Below are 21,173 nucleotides of genomic sequence, written 5' to 3' on the forward strand. Positions count from 1 at the left end.
GGTTTATTTGTCCTAAAACTAAACAGAATTTTTTGTTTCATAACTCGGTATAAACAAGGCAAAGGTCACTTTTGGTCTAATAGATTTTTCCCCCCAAAAAAATCGAAGTCTAAGTAATCTTAAAAATCGACTCATGGGCTTTTTTGAAAATCTAGTTTATACGATGTTTTCAAAATTTTGGAAAAGCAGAAAAAACCCAAAAATTCTCGTTTTGATTCTTAGTATAGTCCCTATTTAGCAGAGAGTGACTAAATAGGGATTCCAAGTAGCATGATATATAATTGCTAATATGAAGAACATATCGATTTCCCAACACATCATAAAATTGTCTATGTGAATTCGACTAGCTTTCAAGTTTTCATTAAAGTAATGCGATTTCTATCAGCCAGATATTACGTGCTAAGAAAAAAATTCATTTTGTCGGAAATTATGTATCTGATTCCCGCAACCATTTTATGTTTGGTAAGAAAACAAAATTTTTGAGGCAAAAATGTTCCATATCCAAAATATTATTTTTTCTTGAAACATATTTGGGGTGATCAAATTGCTTCACTGCGTGCAGGGGTGAATTACAGACTCATCTCCCAAAAGGAGATTTCGTCATAGGCAGGAGGTCAATACTTTTGCATGTAGTGCGCGCAAACATGTATATATGTTTGTGGTAAAAATGTTACCAATCCTAGTTAAAGATTTCACTTTATCCCCATCAAAGGTGTATGCCATGACCACACATCTTGTCTGTGTATTGTTGCGGTAAAAAGGTAAACATCATTGGAATTTCATAGTTGTTCCCCAAAAAGTTAATTCCAATGTCGAAAGTTTTAACAAAACCTAAATGGAAAGCTTTTTGTCAAATAATTCTACCTTGGATATTTCTTGTGTATCATGAATCCACAGAGTTTCCTTTTTTTGTGTTTATTTGTTTTGTATTGTGTTTTGGTTTTGCTATTGTTACTTTAGAGTAAAAATAAAAACAAAATAAAAGTTTTAATTTTTTTCATTCAAAAATGAGTTTTGTATCATTTTGGTTTTTCGGTTTTATTTTTAAAATTGTTTTCTTTTTTTCTTTTTCGTCTCTTGGTTTTTTTTTTTGTTTTCTTTCAAATAAATACTCTTCAGTTCAGTTCCTTCGGCCTTATAAACTAAAATAACAACTTAGGAGAGTCTATACGCTATACGAGTGTAGTCAAAAGTTAATAATATAAGTACAAGTATACATACATACATACATACAAAATAATTATTATTAATATAATAATAAAAAGGATGGTAATGTTCACAAAAGTAAAAAAATAGGACTAACTAGACAACCGCACAATGGAGAGCCCAGCATCGCACCACATACATGTGTGAGAGTGGATGGTGGGGAAAGGGACGTATCGTGGAGCACCATACATGCCCTAGCGGTAGAAAAACAAACAAAAGTAAAACTAGTATTTAGCATTATAGTACATTAACAATCACAATTGGTTGGTCGGAGAAAAGTCCTCCCGCCCTGTTTCTTTTCTTGCTTTGTTTTGTTTTTTTGTTTTTGTGGGGGGCTCTTACACCAAATGGGAGGACAGACATTTGAAGCTTAGGACTAAAACAATAACAATGATAAAATAGATTTCTGGTTTTGTATGCCTTAGTTATTGGTTATTTGGACTAATGTGTTATTGCTTCATCGTTTATCATCGTCGTTAATCGTTTTATAGATGTGATGGCATGTCCTTGCGACGAATTCAAGGACAACAAGGATTGATTTACAAGTAATAAGGTCGAAAGCTCGTTTCATTATTTACAAATGGGGGATGGATGGATGTTGGTATTTAGGGGGGTGGGGGAGAGGGGTGGTATTTAGATATTCTTGTTTTTTGTTGTTTCGTTTTCTTCATATTTACAAATTTGTATCGTTTAGCTTAGATCAATAATGGATACGTAGTTACTGATACGTAGGATTCTTTCTGAGAGGATAACTTATGGCCTAAATTTGACTATGTATTTGGATTTGGAGTCTACTGAGTAAGATTAGTTAAAGTGGTGGCCACATTTTCGAAATGTGGTTCCATCTTAGAGTCTAGAATGCCGTATATTCTCACGCCTGCAGCAGTTCGTTGTTATTCGTCATCTGGGGACCGCCACTCGACGAGGAGGAGGTGTTCTCCAGAGTTGAGGTGATGGTTGACGATGCGCTATTATTGTTCGGACTAGAGGCTTCAGTTGCCATAGTTGACGTTTGTGGTTGGTGTTGCTGTTGCTGCTGCGGCACCATGTTCATCACATTCCCACTATGGCTATTGTTATTGCTCGATTTTCGCTTATGCCAAGAGAAACTAAGCGCACTGGCCAATTTGCTCGGAGGCTTTTGAGTTGGAGCGGGCGGCGCTGGTGGTATGGGCATGGTAATGTCGTAATCATGACGACCAATGGAGGATGCAGGTGTGTGATGACTATAGCCTGAATCGGAGCCAAAACTGGAATCTCCATGAGCGTACAGGGGTGTAGAGTTTTGGTATGTTTGCGAGGCAGGATGATGGTGTCTGTAGGAGGACATACTTCCCGAACTGTATTCGGGTATAATGTAGGCAGGATAGGGGGCTATGGGTTGTTGAAGGCGGCTTTGGGGGGCATTGCAGGACTCGTAGTGATAATTTTGATGATAGACGGGCTCTGTGTAACCATAGGCGGGCTCAAGGCTTTCCATTGGGGCCGCCACTCGTCCTCTTCTTCTATCCATAGACCGTGGATTCGTTCTGGTTCTCATTGTGGTGGCAAGGAAACCGTTGGGCGCATTCGAAGCGTAATAGTGCTGGGGATATCTGCTGCTATTGGGATACTGTATACGTTCGCGATAAATGGTGGCCACTGCTGGGGGTCCCGAGCAATTCTTGAGTTGGGCATTGATGCGATTTCTCCGTTCCACCTCACTCTCAATAGTATTGTAGAAATGTGGTGCAAGGTGGGGAGCCATATTTCTGTTGTTGTTGTTGTTATGGCGATTCATATTGTGTAGACTATGATGGTAGCTCTGAGGCTGCGTATGTAGCTGGTGTTGGTATCCCAAGGCCATGAGATTACTGCTATTGTCATACATCTGCTGGAGAGGAGCCAAATCCGCCACTTCTGCTGTTGAGGCCGATGTGTTCAATTCTTCTGTTGCTGTATTGCGTCGCTCGTTCTTAGAGCGGGCTCCACCTGCCGATGATCGGCGACCTGTGGTATGCCTCAGCACACCCGGGACCGACGAGGAGGGACCGTTTCTTGTTGACAATGAATTGAGATTGGCATTCATGTTGCTGTTATTATTTCCAGAGGAGGCCGATGAAGCCGCCGTTGCCGTGGAAGCATCTTGGGCCGATGAATCCGACGACATGACACTGTTTCGTTCTGGCATATTTGTGGCCGCTGTTGATGTTGTGGGCAAGACATTCATATCGGGATTGTTTGATCGTTCGCCATGTGAGTTGACGGCAGTGGTGGCACTGATCGATTCAGGATTTGTGGGTTTGTTGAAGGAACGCTCTCCGGGTAATGAGAGTTCATCCTCAGCAAAATCATCATCGGAATGTAATGGGGGTTCGCTTTCTCCATCTGAATCACGGTTTGGACCCAACTCCTCGTACACATTGTCATTGGAGCGATAGGGATCTGGGCCGGGTGAGTTTGTGACCAAAAATGGAGGTGACCTGGTCATAGGGTAACCACTGGGATAGTGAATACTCTTGGTGTGCAACATCTGTAAGTAGAACAAAAAAAAACGAGTTAGAAATAAGAAAACTTCGAAGCCATAACATTCAAAGTAATTTCCCCTGCAATTGTCCTTTAAGATAATCGTCCTCAGCAATTGTAGGCTTAGAACTTGAACTCAAACCTAAACATGGTGTGGTGAAACCTGATATTTTCACTCGTTTTCCTTGCGAATTAAATCCTCAGCCATAACAATTGGCGCAATAGCTCGTAAAAAGGATCATGACACCACATTTACGAGTTTATGCCTAGAACGTGTACGTGCACCGAAAATAAAATGGAAAAGGAACAATGGACTGACTCATTGGAGGAAACTTAACACGCAGATAATAGTCATGACAATTATGAGCAGTGGCTGGAATGGAGATGTGTGATGACGATGTGACATTAGAGCAACCCCGCCTGAAAACAGGGCAGACAAAAAGCTTTGCCGGAAATACAAATGTCAACACAAAATAATATCAGCACTCCGTTTTTGTGAATATGCTGTTCGACTGGCCAAACAATGGCAGGATGTGTGGCATAAGAAAAAGGATCTGAAACTGTACACCTCAGTGTTATCTTTCATTGTGAAAGCCAAATTGAGAAAGAAACCAGGAAGATGTACATGGACATATACAAATGCACACGCACACACACACACATATAGAGATGCTGTATTCAAACTTCAACAAAGGACAATGGCATGAGTGACGCTGAATCTAATGAATTTGACATTTATTTTGACATTTGAATGTCATCGTTAGCAGAGTGCCGTGTAAACTTACCTCAATATTATGATGGTGTCGCATCACCAGGGGCCTATGGTGACCCAAATGAGCATCTGGATCCTCATAGGTTACCGAGTGGCCTGCAGTAAGAGAACTCAAAGCTCCAGTTATGTGGGGTCCTCGGTTTGGTGTTTTACAAGGTAATAGATTTTGTACTTTTCGCTTGTTTCTGTAAAGAGAAGAACAATAAAAAATAGACAATTAGTGGGAGTTTCAATTGCAGAGTTTTGTCTTCTAACCAAGGCCTTCTCACTCGGCACTCTTGGTGACCAATGTTCAATATTTGTTTGCGATGAAGGATGTTCAACAATGTGGCCATGTCTTGTAATCGCAAAGTAAATAAAATCATTTGCATTTATTCATGAACAACGACAAAACCCGTTTGTACATTTAAATTAAAGCTGTTATCTCACCCCCACCCTACGCCTTGATCACCCTCCCCCTCCCCCCACCAAAAGTATGCCAGTTTTGTTTTGCCAAAACCCAAAAGTATGCTTTTGAAAACAAACAATTTAAATAAACACATGTTGCTGTAACGCCCCTCCTTGCCTTGGCATGCTTGCCAAGAAGGATCTCAAAACTTGACTGTTTTACACCCATCACAGGCCTGATGCGAGTGACACAAATGTTTATGAAATATTAACTTGGAAAAATGTTAATGCCTTCTCGGTGTCGTATTCGTTGTCTTGTGAGTCAAAATAAAGCGGCAGCCAAACAAACGAACGAGAAACATATGTTTGTATTACTCCTTCGTCCTTTATTTGACATGTCTTTTGTTGGCTTATGGTCTTGGCTGATTTTACGAGTATGTGTGGGTTGTGCGTATTAATGTCGGGTGTAGGGGCAGTGGAAGGTGGGTTGGCGTATATGTTTTATTATTAAAATTTAAATAGGCCTAGAAATAGGCTTTGAAAGTCAACTCACAGGATATGTCTGCACTGTAATTTTATTTCTTTTTATATTTGCTAACCCCAAATCAAGGTTATAAACGTACGACTATGACACAAGAGATAATCGCATCATCCGAATTCGCTATAAAAACGCAGAATTGTTCTTTTTTGCAGAGTTTTTTTATGCTGGCTGATAACCCATTTAAATGGGACCCAAAGGCTTGAACTCCATCAGCAGATGATGAACGGCTATGCAGCTATCGATTGAAAACACCCAAGGGTACCATAAAAGTATTTCAAAATATGTGTGTATGGGTGTGTCTGTGTGTTGGATTTCTATAAATTTATTAATAAATTACAAATATACGAATTTGGTGGTTTCGAATTACGTTTGCTACATCGCTTTAAGCCATTTGGATTATTAATAACCTGGTTAACATATCTCTTTATGGCACTTTAACAATATCATCAATTTAGAAATAGCCCAGTCGAATAGGAGCGGATGAGATGTATCCGCCCCTGCAACCGCTGGCTTATTCTTTCGCCAGCTAGCTGACGATCTCTATTTGCCATAGCCATAAAGAGGTGGGTATTGTTGACAACTGTGTTCCACTCAAACGTTGGCTCTATCTGTGACTTTGTGACTTTGACTAGTGGACAACACCATGCCCTTTCAGAGCATAATCTTTCAAATGACTAATTAGCATAAGTCGCAATGCAACCTAAGCCTCAAATCTGGGATCAGCGGGTATTATGGCATGCCTGCATAGCGGCCAGCGACTGAGTTAGCCGCTAGCCAACGTTCGTAATATTAATTTTGGATTTATGCTAATTATACGCTTAAATGAAAGGAAACTGTAAATTATCGACTCTTTCGTAGTCGATGGACAATAAATTGACACTGAGTTTTTCCTCAGTTTGTCTAAGCTGAAATATTTGTTTCACACAAAGCCAGAAGCAGACCCAATATACCGATGGCTACCTGTGTGTGTGTGGACGGACTACTCGAGTGCAGTTACCAAAGTTATTTTTGCCGTAACCATGAAAGACACTTGGAAAATTAATAATCTTGACAGTGTTATGAATAAATAAAATCAATTCCAAATGTTTTTATGCGGATGAGCGGGTGGAGAATTTTGGCAAGTGGTCTTAAATTTACTTTTCTCCAGCATCATGCTGAATTGTCGATGTATGCCAAGCAATGGAAGAAAGGGAAGCTTTAAGGTTTTTGTTTTTGCTTTATACGATTTTTTGTTTTGTTCTTATCCACTTTATGTTCTTGTTTTCGCTTTGTCCTCTCCGAAGAAGCCAGCATACAGTTATGTGAAGGAACATACACATACAAACACACTCACAGAGAACAGCATACTCATACAAAGAGGGCCACTAGAGAGGGGGGTGGCCATAAGACCATTATCGTTTATAAGTCTATATAAACAAGACAACAGCCAAGGCATTGGCAATAACAACAACAACAACACCACCATCGCCCTCACCACCACCTAGCAAAGCAGCAGGGCAATAAGAAGATGAGAAAAACTTCAACTCTCATAAATAAAATTAAATGTTATTTTATTTATATGGTCTTATGTTAACAAGACATCTAAAAATGAATATGGCCTTAAGGTTGTGTATTTTGCGTGTAAAAGAAATATTACTATTATTTTGGTTGTAGCAAATAAACAAATACACACACACACATACACATACATACACACATGAATCAACAAAAATGGGCACAGACACTAAAGGTCCAACAAAATGGACGGAAGGACGAAAGAATCGTTTGAAGATAACCTATTACTAGCTAACGCTTTAGGGTAATATTCTGTCAGGACCACACGGTCGTTTGGCTATCACAAGCCACAATATCACCGATCTCCCTCCCATCCCCCTGAAAGCCTGCATGTTGTCGCTTTAATTGTTCAAATAATTTTTACAAGAGCTGTGACCAGGGATCCGGAGCGGTCCATTTTTTTCGCTCCGCTCCGCTCCCGCTCCGGAGAAAAAAAAACCGCTCCGCTCCTCGCTCCGCTCCGAGAAAAAAAAATCGCTCCGCTCCGCTCCTCTTCGAGAAAATTATAGTACAAACATTGTATTATTTGTTCAATTGAGTTTTATTTTATTTAGAAAAATCGGGCGGTACATATATGGGAGCTATAGCTAAATCTGAACCGATTTCGATGATTTTTTGCACATATAGTTAGTGCTATAGAAGATTACATTTCGCCAACTTTGAGTAAGATCGGTTGATAAATAAGGGTTTTATGACCTAATTTGACAAAATCGGGCGATACATATATATGGGACCTATATCTAAATCTGCACCGATTTCGATGAAATTTTCAGACCTAAAGGGTGATACAGAAGATTATTTTTTGCTAAATTTGACGACGATCGGTTAGTAAAAAAAGTGCAACGTGACCCCATTTGTCGAAATCGGGCAATACATATATATGGGAGCTATATCTAAATTTGATCCGATTTCTTCCAAATTCAGTAACGTTCGTCCTTGTGCCCAAAAAAACTCCCTGTACCAAATTTCATCAAAATCGGTTAATAATTGCGACCGAAATCCTGTGAACAACAAATACATGGACAGACGGACGGATGGACGGACGGACGCCAAGCGCTAGATCGACTCAGGAGGTGATTCTGAGTCGATCGGTATATATTTTATGGGGTCTAAAATCAATATTTCTTGTAGGCACATTTTTTGGCAGATCAAACTTGTTATACACTGAAAAAAAGCATACTCGGTTCCAAAGATTTTGTCTTTACTTTAAAAACTTTGGTATTGATTCCGAGCCAAAGAAGCGGAGAATACAAGTAAGGATACTTTTAAGACACAATTCTCTTTTATATTTAGGTTTTGTGTACTTGCTTCTAGGAAGCAAATTTTAATTTTTCGCTTTCTCAGCTTTTTTTCTTCATATGCTATCAAAGTCCTTTAAAAACGAGTTAACGGCAATTTTATTTTCCAAATTAGGACTCGACTTCCAGTAGAAATTATGCTATGTTTGAAGTAAAAAACTTCTTTAAAATAAAGTTTTGAAAAGCATGTCCTATATTTGAACGATTTTTTGCTTTGTAGTCAAGATGCAAAAAGACAACAAATTTAAAGACAATTTCATTAAATTTAAAGAATTTTTCTGAATTATTAAAGTCAAGTTGACCTTAGCCTATAAATTTTTTCTTTCATGTTAAGATACCTATTTTTAAGTCAAATCACTTAATTATAAGAACAATACGACTTCATTGAAAAGTTTATCGACTTTTGGACAAGGAAAATAACTTTATTTTAGAGCAATGCGTCTTCTATGCTAAGCAAAATTTGTATTCGTATTTTAACGACATGAAATCTTTGACCTCACGACAATATTTTTTTCAGTGTACCCTAACCACTATGTGGTTTAGGGTATAATGACTTTAAAACAATGTGTTGAAATATTTTATTAATTTTGAAGATTTTTTCAGAAATATTAAATCCATTTTGTCTTCATTAAAGGAAGCATTCTAGGAAGCAAATGTTAATTTTTCATTTTTTTAGATTTTTTTCGTCAGTTGTTATAAAAATCCTTTAAAAACGAGTTAACGAGTTATTTTTTTTCCATATTAAGACTCGACTTCCAGTAGAAATTATGCTATGTTTCAAGTAAAAAGCGTCTTTAAAATAAAGTGTTGAAAAACATGTCTTATTTTTTAACGATTTTTTGCTTTGTAGGCAAGATGCAAAAAGGAAACAAATTTAAAGACAATTTTATTAATTTTAAAGAATTTTTCTTTATTATTAAAGCCAAAAATTTTATCTTTCATGTTATGATACACATTTTTAAGTAAAATCACTTAATTATAAGGACATTGCAACTTCATTCAAAAGTTTATTGTCTTTTGGACAAGAAAACAAGTATATACAGCACTAAGTTCGGCCGGGCCGAACCTTAAATACCCACCACCATGAACCAAATATTAGGGTTTCCTTTGAAATTTTAGGAGGGCTTGAGGACTTGAGGACACTTCCCGAAGATAAATTTAAAGATTTTACCTATGAGGACTATATCAGATTCTGGATTTATAAGAACCATTTTTGTTTGAGTTTTAGAGGAATCATTAACATCTCTTGTAAGTGTGCAAGAAAATTATAAAATAACGTCTTGATTTGAAATCTTAAATATGTAGAAGTAAAATCTGGAAATTTTACATTGAGCTTCAAGCAATTCAAGTGAAGTCGGTCTATATGGAGGCATTACCAAATGGACCGAGCCTAAAATATCAGAATATTTACAATTTCAGGCAAATCAGATAAAAATTACGGTTTCTAGAAACCCAAGGAGTTAAATCGGGAGATCGTTCTTATGGGGGCTATACTAAAACATGGACCGCTACTCACCGTTTTCGGCACACCTCTTTATGACCCGAAAATACCTCTAGATTTCCAATTTCAGGCAAATAGGATAAAAACTTCGGATTCTAGAAGCCCAAGAAGTAAAATCGGGAAATCGGTCTATATGGGGGCTATACCAAAATAAGGACCGATACTCACCATTTTCAGCACACCTCTTTATGGTCCGAAAATACCCCTAGATTTCCAATTTCAGACAAATTGGATAAAAAATACGCTTTCTATAAGCCCAAGACCCCAAATCGGGAGGTCGTTTTATATGGGGACTATATCAAAACCTGGACCGATATAACCCATCTTCGAACTTGACCTGCCTGCAGACAAAAGACGAGGTTGTGCAAAATTTCAGCACGATTGCTTCATTATTGAAGACTGTAGCGTGATTACAACAGGCAGACAGAACGACAGACAGACAGACAGACGGACATCGTTATATCGTCTTAGAATTTCTCCCTGATCAAGAATATATATACTTTATATAGTCGGAAATCGATATTTCGATGTGTTACAAACGGAATGACAAACTTATTATACCCCCGTCACCATTCTATGGTGATGGGTATAAAAAACTTTATTTTAGAGAAATGCGTCTTCCATGTTAAGCAAAATTTGCATTCTTATTCTAAAGACATGGAATCTTTGACTTCACGACAATATTTTTTTCAGTGTAGAAAACTAAAAAATTAAATATAAATAAGATCGTTTAATTGCATTTATTTGACGTTCATTACAATCATCTTTGTAGTAATACGGGATGAAATTGATCGAAAGTACTGTTGTTACTTTTACAACACATACTAGATATATATTTTGACATTTGCCGTTTTTGAAAACAATTACTAAAAAACACGTTGTGTTTTCCCCAATGTACGTACGTACAAAAATACATATCGTACATTTTAAACGTTTACTCACACTACGCTAAGTACTAGCTAAATTTGAAATTACCTACACAGTGTAATTTCAAAGTTACACATTTCATTCAAGTAATATTTTATTCGGAGCGGAGCGGTTTTTCATTTGGAAACCGCTCCGCTCCCGCTCCGCTCCGGATTTTAGAAATGCCGCTCCCGCTCCGCTCCCGCTCCGGCAAAAAAAGGGCTTGCTCCGCTCCGCTCCACGCTCCGCTCCGGATCCCTGGCTGTGACACCACATCTCGTTAAAGGCTTTATGGGATTGTGGTGAAGTGCAAAAAGTGTTAATTCAACAATGAGAGCAAACGATAAGCTCACACGCACACACACACACACACACATGCATACTCTGGTATTCTCAATATTTAAATCAAACAAATAGTAACACCCACTTGCAACTCTATGTGGAGTCTCAATCTCCAACATTCATATCAGCCAGAGCCATGCACAAACTGCATCTGAACAAACAAACGAAAGTGTGTCGTCGTTTCGCTGTTTTTCGGATTGCGTTTTTGGTATTTGGAGATTTCAGGCATTCAACGAATGATGAGCATTACGTTGAACCGTCATGGGGTAAACAAAGATGGTCCATATCTCAAGGGGAATAAAATGTTGTTGTTGGATAGGGAGTAGATGAGGAGGAGGCCATGGGATTTATGTTTGAATGCATGCAAGTAGGCCATATTGATTGTTCGAAATTGTTATTATTTTATGACTGGCCTAATTGAGAGCGGTTGGCGTGTGAGAGAGTGTGTGTGTACGATATACCTATGCAAACTCAGTTATTCTGTTTGCCCAGTATGCGTGCAAATATATTCCGAAATGAAGCAAACAATGAGTTCAGACTGGCATGTCATATGTTCCGATTATTCAATGCGGGAGTCGAGCATAAATGATAATGCTTGACAGTATTTCTGGGGCTTAAATTAATAGCGACATTTAATGATTTTAGGGATGTCATTTTATATGCTATTGTCAAAGATTTAAAACAGATAAAAGAAAATTCCCAATTTGTGTATGCTAATAAATGTCTTATAGTTTTAGTCGGTTTTTTGGGTTTTCATTTTTGGTTTCTTTTAAATATCTTTTAAATTTCAGTTTATTTTTTTTTTTTTGGTACTTAAAGTTAAAAACGCTTTAATAGCCTCTTCGATTTTTTGATATTTTTCAAAAATATTAAATTTAAATTGTCTACTTACTTCCACACAAACAGCGATGATATCAAAACGACCAAAACCAAAAGCAGCGAGAATACAGCAATCATTGCCGAGGTCTGTAATGATTGGCTGCTATAAAGACTAGCATCGAGGATCTGCAAATAATAATAAAATATAAAGCAATTTAAAATAACAATTTTATTTATTATTTGTCACATATTTTAAAAATAAGATTCTCAGATTTTTATGATATTTCTATGTCATGATCATGTTTAGAGTGAAATGGCCTTCACCATAGGGACAAAGTTTTGTCGTGTTTTTTTTTTCTGAACATAATGATGATGTTGAAACCACAGGTCACCAGGGAAAAGCTATAAATTTTTTATGGAAATTAAAAATGACACAATTTGCCTTCACCCCCAAAAATAGTTCCATTCCATTCCAGCAGCTAGAGCAATCACTAAAGACTTTCTGTCAATGGGAAACTGATTTGAGTTTAGAAAAAAAAAATATTTTAGAAAAAAATATTAATTTCTTAATACTCAATAAAATTGATTTATTCGGATTTAGTCCAAAAATTTCTTTTGTTGAATTCATTCATTGGGCAAACATAAGTGACATATATTTTTTGTAGAGGCGGTGGGGAGGGGTTATTCCTTATCAATTTGTGGATTTTGTAGGGGCTACTAGTAAAGAAACTTCTGTGGGGCAGAATAGTGAATTAAATGAGTGGAGCCTATCACGATCACAAACTTCTCCCCTCCTCCACTTCCCTCTCCATAATATGGCTGGTGGTAATTAATCATTTCACTGTGGTATGGCTTCACAAATAAATATTTAATTTATTTATGGGGACACATTGCACCAAACAAACAAACAAACAAACAACCAGCCGAGTTAGTCAGCTCGCAAGCTATCTGGGTATATACAATGTTCAATGCTCTGCCCAAAAGACTGGCATCCACATTTAGCTCGATAACAATTAATCGATCATATTCCGTAACTGAAACTATCAACAGACCCTGTTATCTCCGAGACAGAGACATAGAGGAGGGCAAATACTGGTGACAAAGGGTTCGATTTCTAAACAGTGGCTACTGCTTTTATGATGTCTGGTAAACAAGATAGGTGGCTTATCTATGGGTCTATGGGCGCGAATATGTAGGGACCGTGTATGTTGTAATGCTAGGAGCGATTAAATGATTACATGCCTAGCCAAGCCAACTGAAAACCCAAAAAACAAAAACGAAAAAACCGAACCCTCAACTCATTTGTCAACACCAAAGGAAAAGTTTTCCTCGGTTTATCTTTTGATTTTATCACTTTCAAAGCACATGTCCCCTTAACTATTCTGAAATTGTCTGAGTGACTACCGTTGCGGGATTAGAAATTACGGTCACTTTTTAACACCGTTCAACGATATCTTAGCTTTAAATCTAGCCATGGAAAGGGCTGGGTCTACTCATAGTAACTGTGTCTTCATGAGGCAATAAATCAAAAGTCCATGCACTGCAAAGACTCTGTCCAGTAAACTTTCGTTAAAGTGCTGCCTTAAATTGCTAAAGTTTATTACTGGGCTTTTTTTTAATGTCGCCCCATAAATGGAGAATGGTGTTTGACTCTTTTTTTCTCCCTTTCCTTTCGCACTTTCATTCTGTGAGGAGGCAAGAAACAAAAAACCTTACACATATTCTTCTTTTGCTTTATCCTAGAAATTACTGGTCTCATGGTGGAGGTTGGAGGAGTGATGGGATACCAAAGGATTGCCCTTTAAGCGGCATCCCCTTTGACTGTAAAAACCGCCAAGATGAACTTCCGTTTGCATTTTTAAAGCAATTGTGTCCTAAAGGAAGTGCGGACGGAAATATTTTCATGTAGAAAACACAAACTTCTCATGCTCCATGAAAAACCCACCGATGTGAACTTAATCCTTTCCCTTGCCTCCTGGAAGGGGAGGTATTAAAAATTAAAGATACTTTAAATCTTCTCAAATGTTGCTCATTTTATAAAGTTGATATTGTGTGTGCACGAAGATTTCTTCCATGGAGACTTGTATGGGAAGAGGAGAGGGAACGAGTGAGTGCGAGTTATTTCCCAGTTATTTCTATTGGCACATTTCACTTATTGCAGTTTATACTTTGCCCTGAAATGACAGAACTCACTTCTCCTTCCCGAATGCATAGGCTAGGGAAGGCTTTGGGGGTAGAGATGAAATGCGAAAGTCACTGGCTTGAATCGTTATGTGCAGACGTGTGTGCAAAATGTATCTGTCGTGTGGAAAATATCAAAGACATGATAGATTTCAAGATTTTCTAACATGAGATGTTTCGAATCAAAGAAGGAATATTTATGTTTTTCCCATTAAGGGGAGGAGAATGGGAGGAGTGGCGTGTAGGAGAACTGGCAACATCAAATAAACCCACTCAAAACAAGTTGAAATTATTGCAAATTATCAAATTTTGATTGGAAAGAAGCTTATTCCTCAATGCAAAAAATCCCCAAGGACTTAGCTAGACAATGAATGCCTCCTGTTTGTTGTAAGAGCTCCTTGTTTGGAAGATATTTGCATCCCTGTAGGCAGTTTTACAAATCAAAAATAAATATTAACAATCTTCAATAGCTTCTACCTTTCTGGTATGTTGAGGTGGAGGCAGTGGTGTTCGATATCATTTTCCAAGAAACAAATCGCTCAAGTTTCGATTGATTTCGATTGTAATAAAGCAAAAAATTATGGAAATTTCATAACCTCTTTCCGTCTTGAACCTAAACAAATAACGAAGCATAAGAATTAGGCCCCATTTGGACTGGGGGGGCGAAGGTCTTTAAAGATCTGCCATTGTTATGGTTTTGTTACACTGCTATCTTCATTTTGACCAAAGAAATGGTTTCTGTTAAACTTTTTGACAACTCAACTCATGAGATTTATTAACGTTCTTCAGAGCTTTTAAAGAGAATGCCTGAATGCTTCCAAGGAAATTATCTTGACAAATATTAGCTAATATGACAGCTGTCACACTGTCAATGGATCCAGCCAGAAAACAACCAAAGATTTATGGCCGAATAAAAAAACTAAAAATAAAAAAATAAAACTCATGGCATTGCCCTACCAAAATACTTGGGCACTTGCCGTGGTTGGCCAAAAAATGAAAGATGAACAGATGCTCCAGTGATTACCCGCATAATGGTTGACATGAAACATTGTTGTGATTGGCAATAAAGATTCATTCAGTCGTTCATTTGTTCACCCTTTCCCCTGCCTACAGCACGCTCTAACGCAGGGCCATTGACTTTTCTGGTTAGCGTTTCAATTAATTTTATTAATTAATTTCAGTTTCGATAACTTACCGGTATTGCTTCGCACATATCATTGTCCCAGGCTTGTTGTGCCCTCAAAGCCATCTCTTCTTCACTGCAACTTGTGGATGCTTCATAAACGCTCATGGATGGTGGTCGAGGTGGTGGTGGAACCATGAATTTCGGCGGTGGACCCAAGGCACCACCGCACTCGCTGCATTCTATGATGTCGTCGAACATCTTCCACATTTGTACGGACTTGTGTACGTAGAAAGCGTCTGGGGCGAAATTCCAACGGATAGGCCGTTAAAATTGAAATTTCGAAAAAGAATAAGACCAAATCAAAACGAAAAAGGCGAAATAGTTTTCTCAATGTCCTGTCATATTTTGCACATTTTTCTGGGTTGGTTGCGTGTCCAGGCTGCAAGGAAAACAAAAGAGAAGGAAATTAATTAGTTCAGGCGTTCATGTAACTCAATGGGATCACAGATGTTTTCTAAATGGTTTAGTGACTCTGGTGGACAATCGATTGTTTTTCCTCTATTGTCCTAAGAATAACTATGGTCTTCTGGCCATTGATCCCGGAAAGAAGAGCTTAGACACAGACACACATATGATTATTATTCCTGACACGTTTAAAAGAAATCTCTAACATATGCTAATTAACACTGGGCCAAAAGAAAAAAGTACATCTATAGCACTTTCAAGGTAGAAGACGAGAAGAAAAACATTCTACCACCACCCTTAATGCAATCATCCCCCTAAGGGCGATTGCAGAATGGGGGTTGTTGCCCATATGGCTGGATATAAGGATATTGCCTTTTTCCCATTTATTATTTATTGCATTTTCAAGTTCCATAAATGTTGGTTACTTAATCAATTGACATCGTTTACTATGACACCACACATTGTGTCGTCCATGCCTGCTTTCTGTTGTTTTGTTTTTCTTCTAAGAACATTGACAACAGATGGTTTGATTGAAGAACCCAATATCGACACAAAAAAAAGCCAAAATGAATTCTGAAATAAGAACTCCTACCCCTTCTACTAAGGCCTCATTGGCAATTGACTTTGACTGACTTTCCTTCTTGGAACTCAGGGTTCGTTATATCGTTAGATGGATAGATGCTGCTGTTGGTGATATCCAACAACGCACCATAGAATGTTGTACAAATCTTAAGATTTGTGCACTGGCTGGCTGACTGACTGACATCTCAAGATTAAGAAATGATATTTTGTAATCATCTCCGAAAGATACAACAAACAAAGACAAATAGTCAACGACGATACACCACATACACCGTCATAGCAGTTAGGGTACCCAATTCCAGCCCAACCACGAAATGGAAATATGGACGTGTTTCGTTGAACACATCTACTCCGTCTGTTTGTCTGTCTGTCTGACTGTATCTGTATATCTCCTCACATCCCAACACAACGAAATAAACACATTTTTTATAAACAAATCAAAATTGTGTGTGTGTGTGTGGGTGTTAGTGTGAAAAATACACTCATACATACATGGCCTAGCACATACTGAGAAGATATCTGAATGGAGATAGGAGCAGATTTCAAAGGCGATTCACAATCCACTATACAGACCCAGACCTCATACAAATCGATTTGTTTTCAGATTAAGTCATGATGATGAGCACATTATGTGACTTTAAGCTCCCTTAGGCCTTAGGATACTCCAAAGCCACTCACTTCCACCGGTGCACATAACAAAAACCAAATCTACCCAAAAGATGGCATGACCCTAAAGAGCTCCACCAAAAAGGAATGAAAGTAGAAAGAAAGAAATATCCCAAAAACGAGCAGACAGACAAGTAGACAGACGGACAAACAGACACCCAAGTAAATGAGATACACTGTCGACTGTCGGCCCAAAAATTAATCAATTCCAAAGGTATAACAGGCATTCGGGAAGATATCAAGATATTTCTCAGCCAAACACAAGACTCCAATTTCTATGGGATGATGGTGGTGGGGAAAAACGAAAGCAACGAAGTCTTGGACTTGTGATAAGGAAATGAATGAGAACCAATTAAGTAATTGCCAAAGCTATTCAAAAGTGAATCTTTTTTAACTTAAAGACCAAACTGACAATGCTGTAGGGAACTTCTCCTTAAGTGAACGACCACCATCTGCCTTGGATGAGTCTCTCAAGATCACATCTGCCTGGAATTCGCTTGCATTCCTTGCAATTGAGACACTTGGAATGTCATAAATTTTCCAATTTTAACCAAAGTGGTTTCACTTTCTTAATTTTCTAATTGTTCACTATCAAAATGACAGGGAGTAAAACACCCCTTGACAAGGGGAGGGCATTGATAGGGCGAAAACGAAACTATTGTAAATGTTATTTACCATTTCCAAATTGATAAATTGCCTCCAAAGGGACGAAGGCAATCCAACCCTAACTGAGAACTAAAAAGCAGACCCATAACCACATCTCAATTATGTTGTCTTGCGACCAGGCCACCTATACTTTTACCTGGCCCATGCATGGCTTAATTGAAACGTTAAGCGTGATATACAGTGATAGCCAGGCAGCTCACGCACAAACGATATAAACTCCTCTTATTGTGGGCATTTGAAAATATGGTCATTTGGTCTTTCAATTCACTTAATGCGTTTGGGTAGTCCATTCCATCTGGATCTACCAAAGTAAGGAATGCCAGGATTTGGTATGCTTAGAAGTTATGGATTTGAGCCCAAAGTCAGAATTTAAAACTTTTTGAGAATTAATTTCCATGCTTGGGTATTCAAGCGGCTAAAATCAATAACTCACTTCCCCCTACAACCAGCCGCCGACACAGAGGCAAATTTGTTTTTTGTAAGCTTTCGAAGGGAAATGCGTTTAGATTCCCAGGCTAAGTTGTCGGCCGACTGCCTACCGGCAGTTCAATTCAATTTTAATATTTTAATAAAGTCATAATTTTTATGTTTTTATTTTTCAATATGAATTCTTTGTCATTCCGATTTCTACCAGCTCTGCATACTAATGCTGCTCCTAGCTGTGTTTTTTTTTTGGCTGCAAAGGAAATTATGTGTTTAGATATGTTTTCGAAGATATGGTAAAGTATCTGTTACGGGCACGTTTCGATTTAACATAAACCTGTCTGTGTCGGTTCGCTAGGCTGTTTGGTTGTTAGGCCGCTGTCTACCTGTGTAACAGACAGGGCAATAAGTGAGGGAGTGGGCACCCCTTCTCCCATGAATTATGTATGTTTCAGTTAACTAAACAAAAAAAAAAACATGGATAGGTACATATGTATGGCTGGCTGGATTAAAGACATCTAGTACATGTTCTCTGGGTCTCCCCCGTCCACCTTCTTCAAAATTAAGGAGGAAAAACTGTAATGTTGAAATTAACCCATCAAGTCCATCCGGAGGAACCTTCATTTCGTTTCCTGGCAAATGATGGTATTGTAACTTTCCAACTGATACAGATATAATTTCATGACACATTTCTGTTTTAGTCATGGAAACCATTTTCCACAAGGGGACATTTCATGCCATCGTCGTCATCATCTAAATATTTCCATATTTATAATTTAGCAATCCCAGGGGATGGCTGCTTCCCCATGGAGAAGTAGAGCAATTTACTTGGGTCATTCAGAACACTTGTTGCTGAGTCAATTGACATTGAGATTTCCCTTGCCCCTTACCGCCCCTAGACACTAGTCAAACTCCGCCATCTCTTCTCTATCAGCTCTATGATATGGAAATTATTTAAACAAATTGACTTTGCTTTTAACAATTTAATCTTTGGCCTATTTGAAGAAGGCCGCTGTTAGAGACCTCAGTAAATACTATTCTCTTAGTTGGAATGCTAGGTGCGTCATTGCCCCAAGATTATTCCATTCGCTTGTCATAATTAAAGTAAACATTTGCCAGACTGGGTTTTTTTTCTTCGTTTGCTTTCTGGTGGAGCCCATATGGAGGGGCACCAGCGGTTTCTATTTGGGTTAAATGCTAAATGCATTCGAATAATGAAGGAGATGTGGTAATTCTGAGTTAATATTTACTCTGGCAAACATATATGAATAGTATCCAAGATAAACGGCTAGGCGCTCGGCTCATTTGCTCAGCGTCCCAGTCAAATGTCTTAAGTGTGCCAACAGCCAGTTGTGTGTGCTTGGAAAGCTTAAGGCATTTGCCGTTCCATGTATCACAAAATTACAATGTGGTAAACAATAAGCATTGAGATGTGAACGTTTACAGCTTCAGTAATGGTAATTTCAAATTTCGTTATTGCGTCGGTTCTTTGGCGGTGGCTGGAGATAGGTACTTACATTAGATCGCGAATGGGTTGGCGTAAATCCTTGATGTAGATAGAGTAATCCAAATAGTCAAGATGTGGGCTGTTGGTATGGAAAGTTGTTCCGTGGGTTGGTTGTGTTGAATTAAATCTCGTAATTGTACTATAATCACTCACTAACACTTGTGGTTTTCGTATTATTATTTCAATTTTTTGTTTTGGTTGGATGTCGGTTATATTTTTCTTTTGTTTTGCACTAATATACTCTATTTATTTCTCATTTTGTTTGCACCTTTGGTTATATAGTAATCCGATTTTCGTAATGTGTTTTAATTTTCCAATTTTTTGTGTGTGTTTTATTATCTTTCACGTTGTAAATTTTTGAAAATTTTCTTAAAAACCGAATCCACGCGTCTATACGTCTTCATCCGGCGACTTGCAGTCAGTAACTGTTTGATAAACGTTCACAAGGCGAGAGACATTCAAGCAACTGAAATTCATGTCTGCCCATGTTGGCTGAGAAGGTTAGCTACGTGTACACAGTATGTTGGTGTGTGTGTGAATGGGTATTGCTCGAAACTCTGTTTCCCAGCGGATGCTCAAAGCATTCTACAACAAACACACAAGCACACCATTGCCTCTGCCATATCCTGGCAGGTAGATGTTTACGACTAAACAACAAACGAGATACTCTCCGATGAATTTAAAATGAATTTGGTGAGAGTAAATGACAAAGTTCTCTGAGAGAAAACAAATTCAGAGAGAGAGAGGGAGCACGAAAACTAAACAAGAGACATGGAGAGAAGAGAACAGAACTTTAGGTTTTTGTTTTCATATAATTGAGTTGTCTGTTGTTGTCGCCGCCGTCGTCCTCATCGTCCTCGTCGTCTGGAACATTGGTTTCATCCAAGAATGATTTGTGTACGGGTTGGATGAGCATCTATGTATGTTAGTTGGTGTGTTAGTGTGCTGTAAAGGTATTAAGGGATATAAAAAGATAATTTCTTGTGGTTGCCTACAATACAAGGTGGACTAATTGAGAGAATGTGATGGACTAAAGTGCATTCGAAGGGCCAGAGAAGTAAATGCGGTTATGGCTTGGCTTTGATTGAATAGGAAAAAATTAACAACAGATAGATACATATCTAGGTGTATACAAATATATGGTTTAAAGACCATTGAAATATTTGCCTAATAGATCAACAATCGGCATTTCGGGTATATTTATGTTAAAAATTTATAATTCTGAAAATTTATAATTTCTTTACCTGATAATTGTTTTCGTTGTTTGTTTAAAGCATGTTTTGCATTCACAAAATGAATGTGCTGCAGCAATGTTGCTTCAACAGTACGACATTATGTTGATGATCAAGGTCAATGTCTCTACTCCATAAGCGAAATCACGGAATCAAAGAACAGAGCCAAATTGTCAACCAACCCACAGAGGGAGCATCCCATTTCCCTCCCGTTACTTCCTTCATCCATCAAATGAGCAATCAACTCGTGTATAGTTTGGCTCTCATCCCAACCCAGAGTCACATCGATGTACATGCCTATCCAGCTGTATGCATAAAATGACTTTGACTGCAGAGCAATGCAGAAATATTTCTCAATATGTGTGTGGCCCCAAATGCTCCACGAAATATGATTGGGGTTCATTTTGAATATGATTGTGGGTTGCCAAAATGATTTTTTTCTGAAAGTCATATCAGAACATGGAAAGAAAAATTTAAGATTTTTTATTCATTTT

General features: G+C 38.1%; 1 protein-coding gene across 1 annotated transcript; it reads right to left on the reverse strand.

Annotated features, from left to right (window-relative positions):
- Positions 1–985: 985 nt before the first annotated feature.
- On the reverse strand, positions 986–19,872 carry pxb (putative Hedgehog signaling attenuator pxb). Its single transcript, XM_075288709.1, has 5 exons — positions 19,458–19,872; positions 15,208–15,577; positions 11,905–12,017; positions 4,497–4,668; positions 986–3,718 (listed from the first exon to the last, which is right to left on the reverse strand). The coding sequence occupies exons 2-5, from the start codon at positions 15,403–15,405 to the stop codon at positions 2,078–2,080; spliced, it is 2,124 nt and encodes a 707-aa protein (XP_075144824.1). The 5' UTR covers positions 15,406–15,577; positions 19,458–19,872; the 3' UTR covers positions 986–2,077.
- Between the last annotated feature and the right edge of the window lie 1,301 nt (positions 19,873–21,173).

The sequence above is a fragment of the Haematobia irritans genome, chromosome 1, assembly GCF_050003625.1.
Source record: "Haematobia irritans isolate KBUSLIRL chromosome 1, ASM5000362v1, whole genome shotgun sequence".
NCBI lineage: Eukaryota > Metazoa > Arthropoda > Insecta > Diptera > Muscidae > Haematobia > Haematobia irritans.